The sequence below is a fragment of the Glycine soja genome, chromosome 15 (genome assembly GCF_004193775.1).
Source record: "Glycine soja cultivar W05 chromosome 15, ASM419377v2, whole genome shotgun sequence".
Classification (NCBI taxonomy): Eukaryota; Viridiplantae; Streptophyta; class Magnoliopsida; order Fabales; family Fabaceae; genus Glycine; species Glycine soja.
Window position 1 is genome coordinate 1,065,430 of NC_041016.1, and position 16,242 is coordinate 1,081,671.

The following is a 16,242-nucleotide window of genomic DNA, read 5'->3' on the forward strand; positions in this document are numbered from 1 at the left end:
TGTGTATTTTAATGGCCCCAAAATGCATTTCCTTCAAGAATATTTTCAAAAATTACAAAAACCAAACAAAGAATGAAGTGAAAAGAGCATAATCGGAGTGGCAAAAACTTATGCTGGCCCAACCCAACCTTTGTTCGGCCCGTGATCCATGTGGAAAGGTGATGATAGTCGAACGAAGCAGGCCGTGACGCGAGTTTCAATTTCAATTCGACGTCACAACCAAACAAACAAACGGAACATGGAGCAGCTCCCGCTCAGATTTTTGTTTTTAATTTTCGAATTGAAATTGAAATAAAATAAAGAAAGCAAAACAAGCACTGAAGCACAATCTACTATCTAGGGTTTGATTTCGTTGTTCGATTCCGAACCAATAATGCGACGCGAACGTTAATGGAGAAAGAAGGAGATGCATTAGTGGATCCTCTCGCCAGCTATTGGGGACTTTCCCTCTTTCCTCAACCATCTCTCCCACCCTCCAAACCCTACAACTCAGACCAAGATCTTCACATCATCCACACTCACCTCAGATCCATGGTAAGTACTAATCAACCCCCTTTTTTCCAATTCCAGGTTTCTACATTTTTAAATTAATTAGAGTTTATTTTAGCTTTATTTGTAGCATTGCCTTCCATTTCATGCATATTGTTCTTGCACAGGCCTTGCGGAGTCCTGCGAAACTGATGCAGCAGGCCAAATCCATAGTGGATGGTAACCCTCAACTGTTCAACACTGAAAATTTGAACGATCCAACTTCTCAGAATACTAATGTTGCCGAAGAGGATGGAGAATTTCGTCGAAACCCGAGACCAGGGTTAGGGCTTAAACGTCCACGCTTCTCTATGAAGCCAACTAAAAAGTAAAGCTCATAATCACCATTCTCTTTGTTAATCTCTTTTTCTTTCGTGCTGACTTGAATTTTTTTTTTTTTTCTGACAGGCCATCTGTTGAGAGTTTGCTACCAACTCTGGACCTTGATAGCCTCAAGGATCCGGCAGACTTCTTCATGGCTCATGAGCGCTTGGAAAGTAAGTCACTGCTTGTTTCTCATTTCTCTTCCTGTGGATGACATTGCAATCTATGTGACTTGTTTTTATCTTATTGGGTTTGCATTTGATGGATAGATGCAAAAAGAGAAATACAGAAGCAGCTGGGTGGAGCCTCATTTGAGTCGGATCAGGATAAGGCAGCCGCTAGACCACGACAACGTCGACCGGGCCTTTTGGGGAATGATCAATTGTACCCTCATAACACTTTGATAATCAGTCTACATTGCGCTGCTTGTGATGTCTGATGTTGTTTTTTTCTGTTGCTTAACTTGGTCTTAATGTTATATGGGTCAGGTCAATCAAGTACAAGCATCGGTATCCAAAAGAAACCTCAGATGATGTTCTGTCCTCTCAAGAGACACTAGGGTCTCGGAGTCTCGCTCCTGTGACCGAGAACACTGACAAAGGTGAATCTTGTATGGCATCATTGGAAAAAGAAGTAATAGGTGAGTGAATGCTACTCAATTCTACTATATGGGTGTGCTGGCAGGCTTGATGTTTTTTTCATCCTATTATTGGGCTTTTCAGTACTCTTTGACTCCCTCTTATTTGTCATACTTCAAACACTTTGATTGTGTATTTTTACTGCAGATTCATCTGGTACTGAAGGGAACAAGCTCGATGAATTGTTGGATGGATTGCTTCATTGCAATTCTGAAGATCTAGAGGGGGATGGGGCAATGACTCTTTTGCAGGAGAGGTTGCAGATCAAACCCATTGCTTTAGAGAAATTTTCTGTTCCAGACTTCCCAGATAAGCAAATGGTTGATCTGAAATCTCTGCAAGGAAACAAGTCAAAACCAAGGAAGGCTTTATCCGATATTGATAATTTGTTGAAAGGAATGAATATGAATAAGAAGACACCTCTTAAAAAGGCTGTACAGTGCCCTGGGCAGCAATTAGCTTCACCCACCCCTCCAAGAAGTCCATTTGCTTCGTTGTCATTGTTGCAGAGGCACATTTCACGGTCAAAACAATCAGTGGATCCTTTTTCGGCTCATGAAATTGATAACTTATCTAGCAAAAACTATTCTCTAACTCATACGGTAAATCCAGAACTCAATCTTGCTGGATCTGGGAACCTGTCAAATGAATTGAATGCACACATGATTGAAGATGTTCATGCTGTTGGTAAGACAAGCACAGTTTTGGACACAGACAGAAATGGCACCAATACTTCTGAAATTCCCAAGGAAGACTATTCTGGGAAGTCATCAAATAAATGGAATGCACCCTCAACTGAAGATATAATTGCTGTTGGTGGGAATAGTTTGCCTGAGGATACAGTCAGAAATGGCACCAGTACTTCTCAAAAGTTCATCGTGGATAATTCAAGGGAACCTAAGTTTGATGTTAATATTGTCTCAAATGAACCTCATGTTGACATGGATGTAGATGTGGGAGCCAGTGGTATGGGTGACAATGTGGACAGGTCTAATATTGAGGCACACATGATTGAAGATGATATTGCTGTTGGTAAGACAAGTACAGTTTTGGACACAGATATAAATAGCATCCACACTTCTGAAATTTCCAAGGAAGATAATTCTGGGAAGTCATCAAATAATCTGAATGTGCCCTCAATTGACAATATAGTTGCAGCTGATGGGACAAGTTTGGCTGAGGACGCTGCCAGAAATTGTACCAGTACTTTTCAAAAGTCCATGGTGGATAATTCAAGAGATCCTAGACTTGATGTTACTATTGACTCACATGAATCTCATGTCGACATGGGTGTAGATGTTGGAGTCAGTGGTGTGGCTGATAGGGTTATGGATGACACCGAGGACAGGTCGAATATCGAGGTAAATGAATCCTGTCAATCTGAAGACAAAGTATGTTTCATTTGAATATTTTAGTGCCATAATTTAAAGTTGTTGGCATTTGGCAAAGTTGTATTATGATTGAAAATAGTTTTTGTATTTTAACTCTGAAAATCTGAATAAATTTTTGTATTCTGATTGATGCAGTCAGAAAATATACAGACATTTACAGCTTCTATCCCAACAGATGACACGAATCTTAATGTACTCAATTCACTAGGTATGTATAAACTCACCTGCTTCAGAGCTATATCCAGAATGCAAATCTGAAAGCAAAATCTCTGAACACGTAATCAATGGCTGCTTAAATGTTGGCTAACACAGAATCATCTCTTTAAGAAGCTTCACTAAGTATTCTACACATATTTTGTGAATTGCTTGTCTGCTCATGAAACTTATCGTCATATTAATTTAATCAATTCACTTGAAGTGCACTTTACATTTTCTTTTCAGCAGTTGGGTAGGCTGAGAACTGATGCATAAACTTCATATTTCATTGCTTGTTGGCAGGAGAAACACTTTGCTACCATCTTTTGTGTGCCTTTAAAGCTTATTTTAGTTCTTTAATGCCAGGAATTCATTTATTTATTTGTTTCCAATTTACTCTTTTGCTGCTTTATCCATTAGTTCAGTAGAAGCAATGCACTGGGAGTGTAGTTTCCTTTAACTAATTAATATATGCTACTAGCTAGCTGCTTATGGTCAAGCTTGTTTTTACTGCATTCAGAATGTATTTCAGTGCAAAATGTTTTATTTTGCATTACTAAAAAAATAAAAGGAAAAAAGAACAATATACTTAGGCACTACTGCCACGGGCTAGGCTAGTTTATTCCATTGAAAATCCGTTGGCTTAGGATGTGCTCTTCTGCTAAAAGGCTATGCAGAGTTGTTTGAACCTGCAGCAATGTACCTTTGATGACACTAACTCTGTTGTGGTATGCACTGGCTGATCAATCAAATCCTGCAGGATATGAAGCTAATGCTGTGGATAAACGTGCTAGAACATCAGATGACGATCCAGAACATTGTTTACAGGTTACTAGATTTGCCCATTTCCTTTTTTACGTCTCTGAATCTTTAAACCACAGGTGCCATAACAATACAATCATTTTATCATGTATTAGCAATTTAGTATATTTAGAATTTAGGAAGGTAAAATTATATTGTGCCGTACAATCAGATTGTAAATAGATGGTGTAGAATTGAATCATAATTAGAAAATTACAAATGTTCTTGTTTTAAATTGGTTCCTGAATTAATATTTTATAAAACTAGTTTTGTATAAGCCCTGGCATCATTCTCTGATTAATCACTATATCCATTTTTATGGCTAGCTGCTTATAGAATTGAATCTGTGTCTTCTGGTACAGGAAAAGACAGATGGTTCTGTGGTGGCTGTTAATGGACAAAAGAGAGTTAAGTCACGTGTGCAGAAAGTGTCCAAAAATAAAAAACTTTCGAATAGGCAGAGCCTTGCAGGTTTCTACTTGTTCTTTATCTCAACCATTTATTTTCAAGAATTCCTTTTGCTGTGAAATAATTTTTCTTTGTTCCCAGCTGCTGGTACATCATGGACTTCTGGATTAAGGAGAAGCACCAGGATCAGAACAAGGCCATTGGAATACTGGAAAGGAGAAAGACCGGTGTATGGTCGCGTACACCAAAGTAAGTAAAATTACAATGCTCTTTCACAGACACGCACTAAGTGAATTTAGATATTTGGCATAATCCTTCATTTATTTGTTGAGTTGGGAACTGGGAAGTGTCACAGTCACTGTTGACTAGAGTCTAGACTAGGTTGTTCGTTACAGACACCCTGACTCGTAGACACTTCTGCACACGGCGGACACCTGATTTAAGCTTCTTTTTTTTATAACTATTACTCCGGTGTTGATAACTTTTGGTTAAAGGGTAATAGTAACTCAATATTCTGCCATTAAAGTGAGGGTTTCTTATTTTATTAATTCAGCTTCGATTGTGAAGATTATTCTAGACACAGGATTTAAAGAATTTGTCATGTGTGCAGGTTTGGCTACTGTCATTGGGGTGAAGTGTATTTCACCAGGAAGTGATGGAAAACCGATTATGAAGGTGAAATCTTATGTATCAAATAAATACAAAGAGCTTTTCGAGTTGGCATCTCTATATTGAATGTAAAATAAGTTCTTCAGATTTATTTTCTGTAACATCCTATAACATCTTCGGTGGAGGATTCTTCTATTCTGTTATACTACAGAGCTGCATGGATTGCATTGTCTATAGCTATAATCACTTAATCTGTTAAGTGGCAAGAAAACTCAATTGACAGTAATTAATTGTTTTAAGACCCTTATATTGTTATTTACTCAAATGATTTTAAATCAATTTCTTAACAAGTACATACAGAAAAAGAAAAAAAATATATATTCAAAAAGAAATTCAGTTAAGCTTTCTCTATAAACTAATTTTCTTATAAATTTATAAATTAAGTGTTTTCTTATAAATTTACAAAGTACTTTTAAAGCTTGGAATAAAATTACAACAAAAAAATTAATCCACTAGTAGGTGAATTAAATATTTGTCTGAATTAAAAAAACACAAACGTCAAAATTCAAATAGATTTATTATCGGATTTTAGTCACTAATCCTTCGAATCTCAAAATCAGATTATCGGGAACAGAAATCTACAAATTCCGGAAACTACCTGTCTGGTTCACCATTGCATATTTGCAGTGCCCAGGCCTGAACCATCCCAAGACCTAAACCCATGGTTTACCAATTTTTTTTTATAAAAAATAAGGGAAATAAAACAAAATAATTTGAATCTAATGTTTATAATTATTGCATTGGAAGGTAAATTTTTTAAAATGTTTTAACTAAAAGTTACATTCGAGTATAATTTGTAAACGTTATCTAATAATTACATTACTAAGATAAAATTTCAAATTTAATTGAAAACATTAAAAACAAAAAAAAACTTGTACTTAAATTTTGTCCATACTAATAAGATATTTGAATTGTAAATTAACATATTTAGAGTTTCATTAAACACGAGAGTTATGCAATAACTAAACGTAACCAATTTGACTACATTATATTAATTTCATATTGATATCAAATGAGTCTAAACGAGACGTACTAATCAAGAAAGAAGGAGTATAGAGCCTTGAGTACTAATAAAAAATTCACAAGAGAATGAGTCTAGACAACTTACAAATCAAACTGGAAAAAATGGCGTTGAAAAGTGACAAACATCAATAATAGCCTCTAACTGGTTCTACATTATTCTGAAATTATAAATTTTGTCCACATGAAACTTGAGACCGCTTGAGTACAGACTTTCTGCCCAGTATGTGGATTCTATGCAGTCATAAAAGTAATAATGTATGAGATTGTAGCCATAAAAAATAAATTCTTTTTCTTTTTCTTTATGATGTCTTTCACCGTAACTGAGACCGGAGAACTACACTTCCTTCGTACTATTACCCCCTCCTCTTGTTTCGCTTCCTTCTTTCTCTGTTTAAGTATAATGTTTCAAACAGTAACAACTACAATAATCATAAACCCATTTAAATAGTTTGTCTATTAAAATTTTTTTAAAAAAAAATCCTGTAAAAGACTTTAACTTAAATTTTCAATTAGACTTTTTCTTTAAAAAATATTTTCCTTATTTTGCCAGTCAGATTCAAAATTGGTGCTCTAACTTTATTTTATTTCCCTTTCCAATTTCGATCTACTTGTTAGTTTGGTCTTTCTGTGTTGTAGAGTCCTTTGCCAAAAATACGAGATTGAGGTTTGACTGCAAAGAGATTTTATTCAGTTGATTTATGCTTAGAGGACAATTGCTGAGTTTTGGTTTTATGGTGGTTCATTCTTCAGTTTTCTGTAATGAATGTAGAGACTTCTTAATTTGTGGGTTGATCTCTGTTTTGATGGAATGTTTGAGAATATTTTTTTTATGCTGAATTTAGAGACTTCTCTTGTTCTAATTGTATTTATGTTAATTATTAGATGAAATATCATAAAGACTTAATTTTAATAATAAATAAAATACGAAAACTATGCATACAATTAAGCCAAGTCAATCAGACTTATGGCAGTTTAAATTAGTCGTCTCGACAAACTGTCTCACCTATCGTATACTCACCCTAATTAAAGAATCATGTTTCTCTTATTTAAATGGTTTAATTTGAATAAAATTACACCTGGACGGTTATTAATTAGTTACATCAATAATCAATTGCCACCCTATATAATATATGGTACGTAATCGAATTATTCTATCCATTGCTACTTTTTATCTGATCATCATCTTCTTGAGTTAAACGACTGATAAGTTCAAGGTGTATGTAAAGGTTGGAGTTATGTGTATAAAAAAATATAAACAGCTTGAATCATTATTCAACAATCAACCGTATTCGCCTGTTACAGAACAGAATCTTCAGTTGTTTTTATTTATTTCGTTAGAATAAAATAATTAATTAATATGTAAAAACGTGTAGTCGTGTACAACACATCTTGTGTTTATATTGGCTGCATTCGCCTAACTTTAAGATATAGTTGAATTATAGAACAATAAAATAAAAGAAAAAATACATGGTTGAATTATTACGCTATCAGCTTCATTGCGTTTGATGCGTGGTGCTAATTAAATTCGAGGCCGGAAAACATCTACCTCTATTTTAATTAATATTTAATTTAATACGAAAAAAATACTTGCTGATGGGTGACCCACTATAAAGTAATTAAAGGTATAGAATTTTTGTAAACATTGACTATTATAAATTATTTTTTTAATAAAATTCTAATATGATAAATATTTTTGGTCATTTGAAAAAAAAATGAGGGTATTTTCTACAAGTCTCATGAAATGGGCGACACATTTGTTAAAAGGAGTGATGATAATTGAGGTTTCAGAGTAGATAATCATATACCAGTATTAATGCGGCATGGCCATGCATGTGGTGCTATTAATTTTAGACAAACGTTAATTACTGTATTTGAAATATTGGTTAAAGAATTTTTTATTTATTAAAATGCATAAAATTGCATTGTTAATAGAAAAAATGAAACAAAGGTGTAGTATGTGGGGGCACTGGTCGTATAGCATAGAAAACCAAACCAAGTTTAATATAAACAAGTGGAAAATAAAATTAAATGCATATCTACATGAAACCGGAAACGGTAGAACTTGCGACTTGTGAGACGCTGTTTTTGAGTTTGACAATGAAAAAAAGGTCAGCTTTCAGTTTAGTTTGGTCAATACATTCACAACATGATCATACAAGTAAAAAAAAAATGACATGGTTTGAACAAAAGATAAGCATCCACATTATTATGTTTTTTTTTTTAATGTGAACATTTACCTTATTCTCTTAACAATCTGAAACCTAACGACCTAATAATAGAGAACCTGAATTGGCCAGCTAGTGTTATGTATTATTTTAGTACATTGTAGAATAAACAATATAAACAAATTTAAAATGAATTTCATAACTATTTAAATAAGTTGTGATTTATTGTTGGTTAAAATATATGTTTGCATGGTTCCTTGATTTACTTTTCGATTTTAAATTGGTCTCCTATATTTTAAAAATTTCAAAATAATCTCTTAAGGAATTTCACAGTAACATATTTGTCTTTCCATTAGTTTTAACCCAAAGGTCATTAAATTTGCATCACCAGCTATCCTGTGGTTCTATGATCATGAAAAAATTGTAACCGTCAATACGATATACATGGAAAAACTTTAGTCTGTCGATGTTGTTAAAGGTGAAATCCGCCAACATGGTCGACAGAACACCATTATCACCGTTTTATTTCATGACGGAGAAGCCAATTGACTAATCAACGACGCAAGTTTAACTCGGTTTGAAATAAAACTAACAGACAAAATAAAATCTTGAAGGGACTATTGTATAACTTTTAAGACATAAAGATTAATTTTAAAAAAATAAAAAGTTAAGAGAACAAACTTATATTTTATATGTTTAAACAATTGTAGCAATCCTTCGGGAGGTTGTGACTTGTGAGTGATGTAAGTTGGAAAGAGGGGGACGGTGGTCACATGACAGCAATGAATAGCTTCTAGACTCATGCCATGATAGACATAGGACAAATCTACTTACTGTTCCTTTTCCATGGTCCCAAACCCAAAAGATTAATCAACATTGACCTTTTTAATACAATCCCAGATAAAATTTCCATATCTTAATGGATTCTTCGTCAATTGCCAATCAGTGTATATTTGCATGAAATTTTCCATCCCCCGGCTCTACCAATCGTCACATCTTTGGCCCCCCCATGCTTTGAACTTTTTCACCTTTCACTGTTTCTCACATGGAACTTCCACTTTAGTCTAGGGGTAATAATTGTTTCAAATAACGACGTTTCTCTTTGTAGTTATCCTCTACAATAAACCATTTCAAAAATACTAAAAAAATATATGCTTGTTTAATATTTATCAGTTTAATTCTCTCTTTTTTATTAATTCGGTAATAACGTAAATTTTTTTTTTTTGAGGAATAATAACAGGAATTGTTATTACTTCAAGCACAGTGCAATTATTTTAGTCTTTATCCTGTCTTACAGCTATATATACAGGTAATCATATAAAAATGAATATTTTTACTACATAATTAAAAGTGAAATAAAATACAGTATCACTTCTTTAAGATGATGATTTAGTTAAAAAGAACCATGACAATTTTATATCTTTGTTTTATTCATACTATCTTTACACATTCTTTTTATGATGATTTAGTTAAAAAGAAACATGGTATTTTTGCTTTTTTTTTTTCTATGTACACTATCTTTACACCCTCTTTTTATGGAAGAGAGAGAAACTTGTTCAGATTATCTTTTTCATTTTTCCAAACATCATAAGATAAGAGTAAGAAAATTTAAATTAACGATATAGAAAAATATATACGTAATTAATTATAGTTAAAAAAAATACAGATGAAGATTTAATTGAGATCTAAATATAATAGATCATGCACTGTCTTATTCTTTATTAACTTTAAACAAATTAAATATAAAAACTTATACAAACTGTTCTGGTAAATAAAAATAAATAAAATGTTATTAGGAATTAAGTCCAATAGTAATTTATAAACACTTCCTCCTTAGTATAGCGAAATATGGTGGATAAAAATAAATAGAAAGAATAGAAATAAAATAAAAAAAATGTTTCATTTAAGAAAAATAAAGAATAGATCAATGCCTAAAGAGATAAAGAGATGAGTATAAAATATAAATAGGTGAAAAATAGTATAAAACAAATACTTATTAGTTAAGTAAAATACTTTGAAAAACTAAGCGTAGTAGTTAAGTTTAATGGCATTCAGTAAACAGTCTGAAAAACTAATGCTACACTAAAGCAAGTAAAATACTTATTAGTTAAGTTTAAGCATTAAGTTTAATGTGCAAAGAGCTTAACATTATGGATCAATTAAAAAAATACTCTGGATATGTTTTTTTAAGATAATTGATGTTGACAATGTATTTCAACTCTTTGTATTTTCAAATTAAATTAAGCTATGATTTTTCACTTTTAATTCTAATAAATATATTCACTTTAAAAAAATCTAATAAATATAATTTTAGATGGGACTTTTTAGAACAATGAATCAGTTTTGGAGTACTATTTTTTTTATTAAACCAGTTACAAATGACATAGAGTAGAATCGAATCAAAATTTTAGTGGTTGTTTAATTTGGATATACTTTCATTTGGTTTCACGTAGAAAAAAATTTAAAATTAATTCTTGAACCAAAATTCATTCGGGATTAAAATAACTTTAAATAATTTGTGTTAGATTCTAAATTTTATATTGAATTTTACACTTTTTATAATAAAATATTTAAACATAAATCACATAAGTTTAAAATTAATTTCATTAAATATTAATTTTATCAACATTCATCTAAACACATACTTAATTAAATAATTTTGATCAAGACATTGGTGAATAAGTTTCATAATTTAATTTGTTAAAATCAAATATAACAATAATATGAAATTTATAATTTTGAACAAGTATTTTAACCTCTACTCCTTTTTTTCCAACACATTGCGTAGGAACGTAGTGCATCTTTTGTTTCACATTAGAAAATTAATTGAGTGAAAAAATTGATTTTGAGTGAATTTTGACATGTGTTTGATTTTAAGTTGGAGAGTAATTATGGGTCCAAAATTAATTTAAGTTGAAGCAATTCTTGATAACTTTTGGCTTAAATCTAAAATTTTATATTAAATTATATTCTTAATTTAAAAATAATTTTATGAACTGATACAAATAGGCACTGAAAAACCACCATGGGTTTCCACCGTGATATAATGCGTTTCACATGCTATACTACAAATGCTGATTTCCCAAATGAATGGGTAAATCATTCCCCTTTGAAATGCCACGTGAAGGCTACTCATTAGATGTTAAATGTGGACAGACAACTAATGACTAGAATGACTCAACTTAAATACGAGGAGTTCATTGAAGCTAGTAAAGGTCAACATTCACTCCAATTGTCGGTGAAAGTATAAAGCTTTGATCTTAAAAGGGGGAAAATGAAACAACTATGTAGGGTCCTACGTATAAAGATAGATACATGAATTGCGAGTGTCCTTCGTCTCTTTCTAAAATCAAGTGGGAAAGGAAAAACAAAAGAAAACTTCATCCAACACTTCAAACTATAGAGAAAAGAAAATCAGAACATCCCTTGTACCAAAACTATTTAGAGAAAACTGTATACAATACAAAAAATTATAAACTCAAATACTACATAGTGTTTAAAAATATTTATCAAAAAATTAAACGTTAATCAAATAACTTATAATTATTTATGATTTCAAGTTGAACTGTACCTTAGTCGGGAGCCGAAACTTTTTGTGTTCCCTAGTCAGTTCGAATGAATATAATCTCAAGTTTTAATGGTAAATTGGTTAAAATAACATTTAATAAACCGAATAAAAATGAGATGCTTGTTATTAAACAGGACGATTCAAACAAAATTTAAATAATTTGAGATTTTATATTTTAATTTTCAACTGATTCATGAAACATGTTAAATTTAGATATTATTCTTTTTAAAAAAAGAAAATTATAAGTGAAAAAATTAACACAAAAAATATGTAACTAAATATTTGATCGTTTATCTTAAATATTAGCGAAGATAGTCTAACAGTGGCTGAAGCATAAAGTGAATTTTAAGATTATTGTTTTTCTTTACTTAGAGAGAGATATATTATAATAATTTTTTTCAAAATATGTGATATTTTTTTAAATATATACGTGGTTTTTTTTGTTTGATAAAAAATAAAAATAAAAATATTTATTTAAGCCCATACTAGTGAGTAGTGATGATTGTATATGGAGGAGAAGAGGAGATGAGAGAAAATGTTTCTAGAAGAGATGAAAAATGGGTGATTATCTGAGAATAGGAGAGCATCTTGCAGTTTGGACTTTTGAGTCCTTTCTTCGCTCTTATCTGAGAAGTGGGCCACAGCGCAATCCTATCCACGTTGCTTTTACGTTTTTTCAATTTAATTTGTTAACGTCTCTCTCTCTCTCCCCTTTCTTCACGCTTCATACCTCAAAATCAATTTCTATCCTCTCTCAAATTTAACTCATGTGAAATATCTAGATTTAATCATTCAAGCATGATATTAGATTAGTCATTTCATTTGGCAAAATAAAATAAAATAGATAGTCATTTCATTTTTTATTAAATTATTTTACAATGATTTAAAATATTTAAAACATTTATTTCTAAAATAGACCAAAATAATGACATAAAATTTTAATAATTATTTTATATTTAAATCATCGGTTTAGTAATAACGAAAATATAGTTTAAAGTTTAATATTATGATATTATATTATTTTAGTAATTAAATTAAGATGTTTCTTATATTACTCTTAAGAATAATATATTGATAGATCTTTGAATAAATTGGACTATATAATAATTTTAAAATAATAAACTGATAATTTAATCATCACATCTAACACCAAATTTTAATCCCTAAATGTAAATCGGTCATTATTAAACAGTTTTACAATTTTTGTGTAAAATAAATTAAAATACTTAAACTGATTTTTATTAAGTATTACGATTTCATTAAGTATATCTTGTGATATTTGAACCTATATTTTTAATAAAATCTAATACAAGTAGTACCAGTTTGTAATATTTTATTAAATAGTTTAAGGATCGATTTTTATTTGACCCTTCAGTATATAAAATAAATTGTGTTAAAAAAAATATTCTTATATGTGTTGATCATTCCCAATAAAAATTAGTCACTGTTTATAAATAACAAACGTGTTTTAAAAAATTATTTGAACCCATATTGAAAAATATGAGAAAAATAAACTGTGTATTAAATAAATGTTAGCATAAGTCAACATAAAATTACACAGAGTCGACCCCATTTTACAAGGAAATATCAATTACTCGAGTCAATACAAAGTGAGTAAACATCAATTATTGCAATAGAGAGTATAAAGAAAATAAATCAATATTCAATTTGATTCTGGTTACAAGGGTCGTGCTTACTTTTTAGGGTGTGTATGGTTAAATTAATTCGTATTCAGGGCAACAGTAAATTTGAATAGATGTTTTTAATTAGACTTATGTGATTTATTATCTGAATAATTTTTTTTTTTTTTTTTTTTTGCATATGATTCTTGATTGCAAAGAAGTATGTTAGTCGGTTACTGAAATTTTCAAATCCCTCCGTAAATCTACTTGTACCTATATATAGGTTAATTATTTTCTTTCAATAATAATTTCTTCATACGCAATATTCAGAAATTAAATCCTTGATTATATGTTTAAAAAGTTAAGTCTGAATCAATCAGCATTGATAACCTCAACTCAGATAAACTAATTCAGTTCAAATTGTATTAATTTGTATTATGAAATAAGTTTATGATCTAATTTATATGACTAATAGTCGATTCAAATCAGGTCATGATAGTATAAGGTGTTTGAGATATATTCATAAAAAAAAAATATAAAATAAAACCTTGGTTTAGAGAAAATTTATTTTAACAAGTGAGTATGAGTGTATAGATTGATTGATATGAAATTGTTTTAGTTTAATTAAAAGTTAAATCTCAAGATTAAATTCTGTATATGAATCTATATTAAATATTTGAAATGAGAGTTTATCTTATAATTGTTTATAAGACTTTTTGACTTGTGTGTTAGAAATTTTTTGTTCATACTTATTGATGTCTATATAAATTATTTTTTACATGTATTATTTATTGGAATCAATCTCGTGAGAGACAAATAAGATTTATATATACTATTTAAGTCATTAGAGTTTATATATATATATATATATATATATATATATATCATCTGGGTGATATTATTATGGACTTAAATGTTATTAGTCGAAATTTAAATTTTGACATATTCAAAACATCAAACTCACTACTATTAGAGTGTGTTTAGATAGAGAATTTTTAATGAGGAAAATAATTTATGAGAGAATTTGAATTTCTGTAATTTAGAATTTATTGTTTGGATATTTTTTTATGAAAAATTTAAAATTTTGAAATTTTAAAATAGAATTTTAAACAACTAAAATTATGGAATTTCAATTTCCTTTTAAAATGTGACAAATTGAAATTTTTTTTTACCATTTTTTTCAAAAAACACCGTCTAAGCTCCTAAAATATCTTACGGGTGTGAGCATAAAGGAACACACTTATGATTAACACACTAACCATATTTTTTCTTTTTTTTTATTCATTTCTTTCATCCTCATGATTTTAATTTTTTTTATCCAAACACAAAATTTTAAAAATAAAAGAATTTCAATTGAAGTATTTAAAATTTTTAGAATTTAAAATTTCTCAAAATTTTAAATTTTTCCATCCAAACACACTCTTAGGGTATATCACTTCATCTTACTATTTTATAAAATCCATAATTTTAATTTTTTTTTCATTTTTTTGATTTCATTGAATCATAAACTTAATATACTTATTTAAGATATCATTAGTTAATTAAAATGTAAAAAATAAAAAAAATTATAAAAGAATTTGAAGATTAAATAAAATTATGATTTTTCTAAAATAAAAAAATAAACATCTCAATCTCTATTTTAAAAAACTAATTAAAATGTAAAAAATAAAAAAAATATAAAAGAATTTGAAGATTAAATAAAATTATGATTTTTCTAAAATAAAAAAATAAACATCTCTATCTCTATTTTAAAATAAGAGAATTAAAATTATATTTAAGCATATAAGAATATGCTATTGACTATCTTGAATTAGAGTATTTGCAAGAATTACTGTTTAATTAAAATGTTTTTAAGAGTTGCTTAATAAAGTGAGTTTTTTTAAAAAAAATTCTGAATGTTTTATCTCTTTTAATTTTTTATATCAATAAAAAATTTATTTGTTACGAGTTTTAATCACAATATAAATTATATATTTAAATTTATTTATTTATTATAAATTTTAGTTATATAAAATAAATATTTATTATTTCTATTGCACAAGATAAAATATTACTCAGTGCATTTTAAAATATTAAACATAATTATATAAAATTAAAAATAATTGATGAAGTAATTAAATTGATTGAAATTAAAAATTAAATTAATTATAAGTTATTTACTTCATATTTAAACTGGAAAGTTAGTTAATTAAATTAATCTAAATTTCTTTATCCAACAAAATAAATAATCAATATACATTTTTTTACTACACAAATCAATCAATTTATCGAGTGAAAGGGGACGGATTTATTTATTTAACACAACAACTGCTGCTTTGAATAGTAATAATCCCTACTCTTTCTTCCAGTTGACGGTTTCCTGAAAACCTTCTAGAACACCCATGGTTTTATCTTTATACATTTATTTTTTTTGTTCACAAATCACGATAATGACAATATTGGATATTATTAGTACTAGTAGTTTTAAATAGGTACTTATAGTGCTGTTCAGAAGTTTGAAACGGGCGTTTAACTTACTTACGGATTCAGTTAAGTAGAAACCCACTAAACATGAATTATTGCAATAAAGACATGGGTGATTATATTTAGACACAGGAATTTTAAACAGCTCTAATTTTTCTAGTTTATCAAATTAATTACTTATTTTTTACATCTCTGAAAATGTAAACACATAAGAGGTGTTTAAGAATGATTTGCCTAAATATGTACTACTATAGTATTTTATGTGTCAAGAAATTGAAAGCGACAGGTGATAGGTTCCAGTGGTCACCGCTGGTTGTAACTTTTTCTGTTTGCCAGTTGCCGGTTTCCCGAAAACCTTCTAGAAGACCCACGGTTTATTTTTTTATAATCTCGATATCACTCAAAACTTATCTGGAACACCATGCGCCCCCCTATAAAACCCTCTCT

The 16,242-nt window shown here is 29.5% G+C and overlaps 1 protein-coding gene across 1 annotated transcript; it reads left to right on the top strand.

The window, feature by feature from the left end:
* Positions 1-201: 201 nt before the first annotated feature.
* Positions 202-5,195, top strand: LOC114385805 (centromere protein C-like). Its single transcript, XM_028345870.1, has 11 exons — positions 202-534; positions 657-856; positions 937-1,025; positions 1,122-1,236; positions 1,341-1,492; positions 1,638-2,851; positions 3,017-3,089; positions 3,837-3,904; positions 4,240-4,348; positions 4,427-4,534; positions 4,896-5,195. The coding sequence occupies exons 1-11, from the start codon at positions 391-393 to the stop codon at positions 5,018-5,020; spliced, it is 2,397 nt and encodes a 798-aa protein (XP_028201671.1). The 5' UTR covers positions 202-390; the 3' UTR covers positions 5,021-5,195.
* Positions 5,196-16,242: the final 11,047 nt, after the last annotated feature.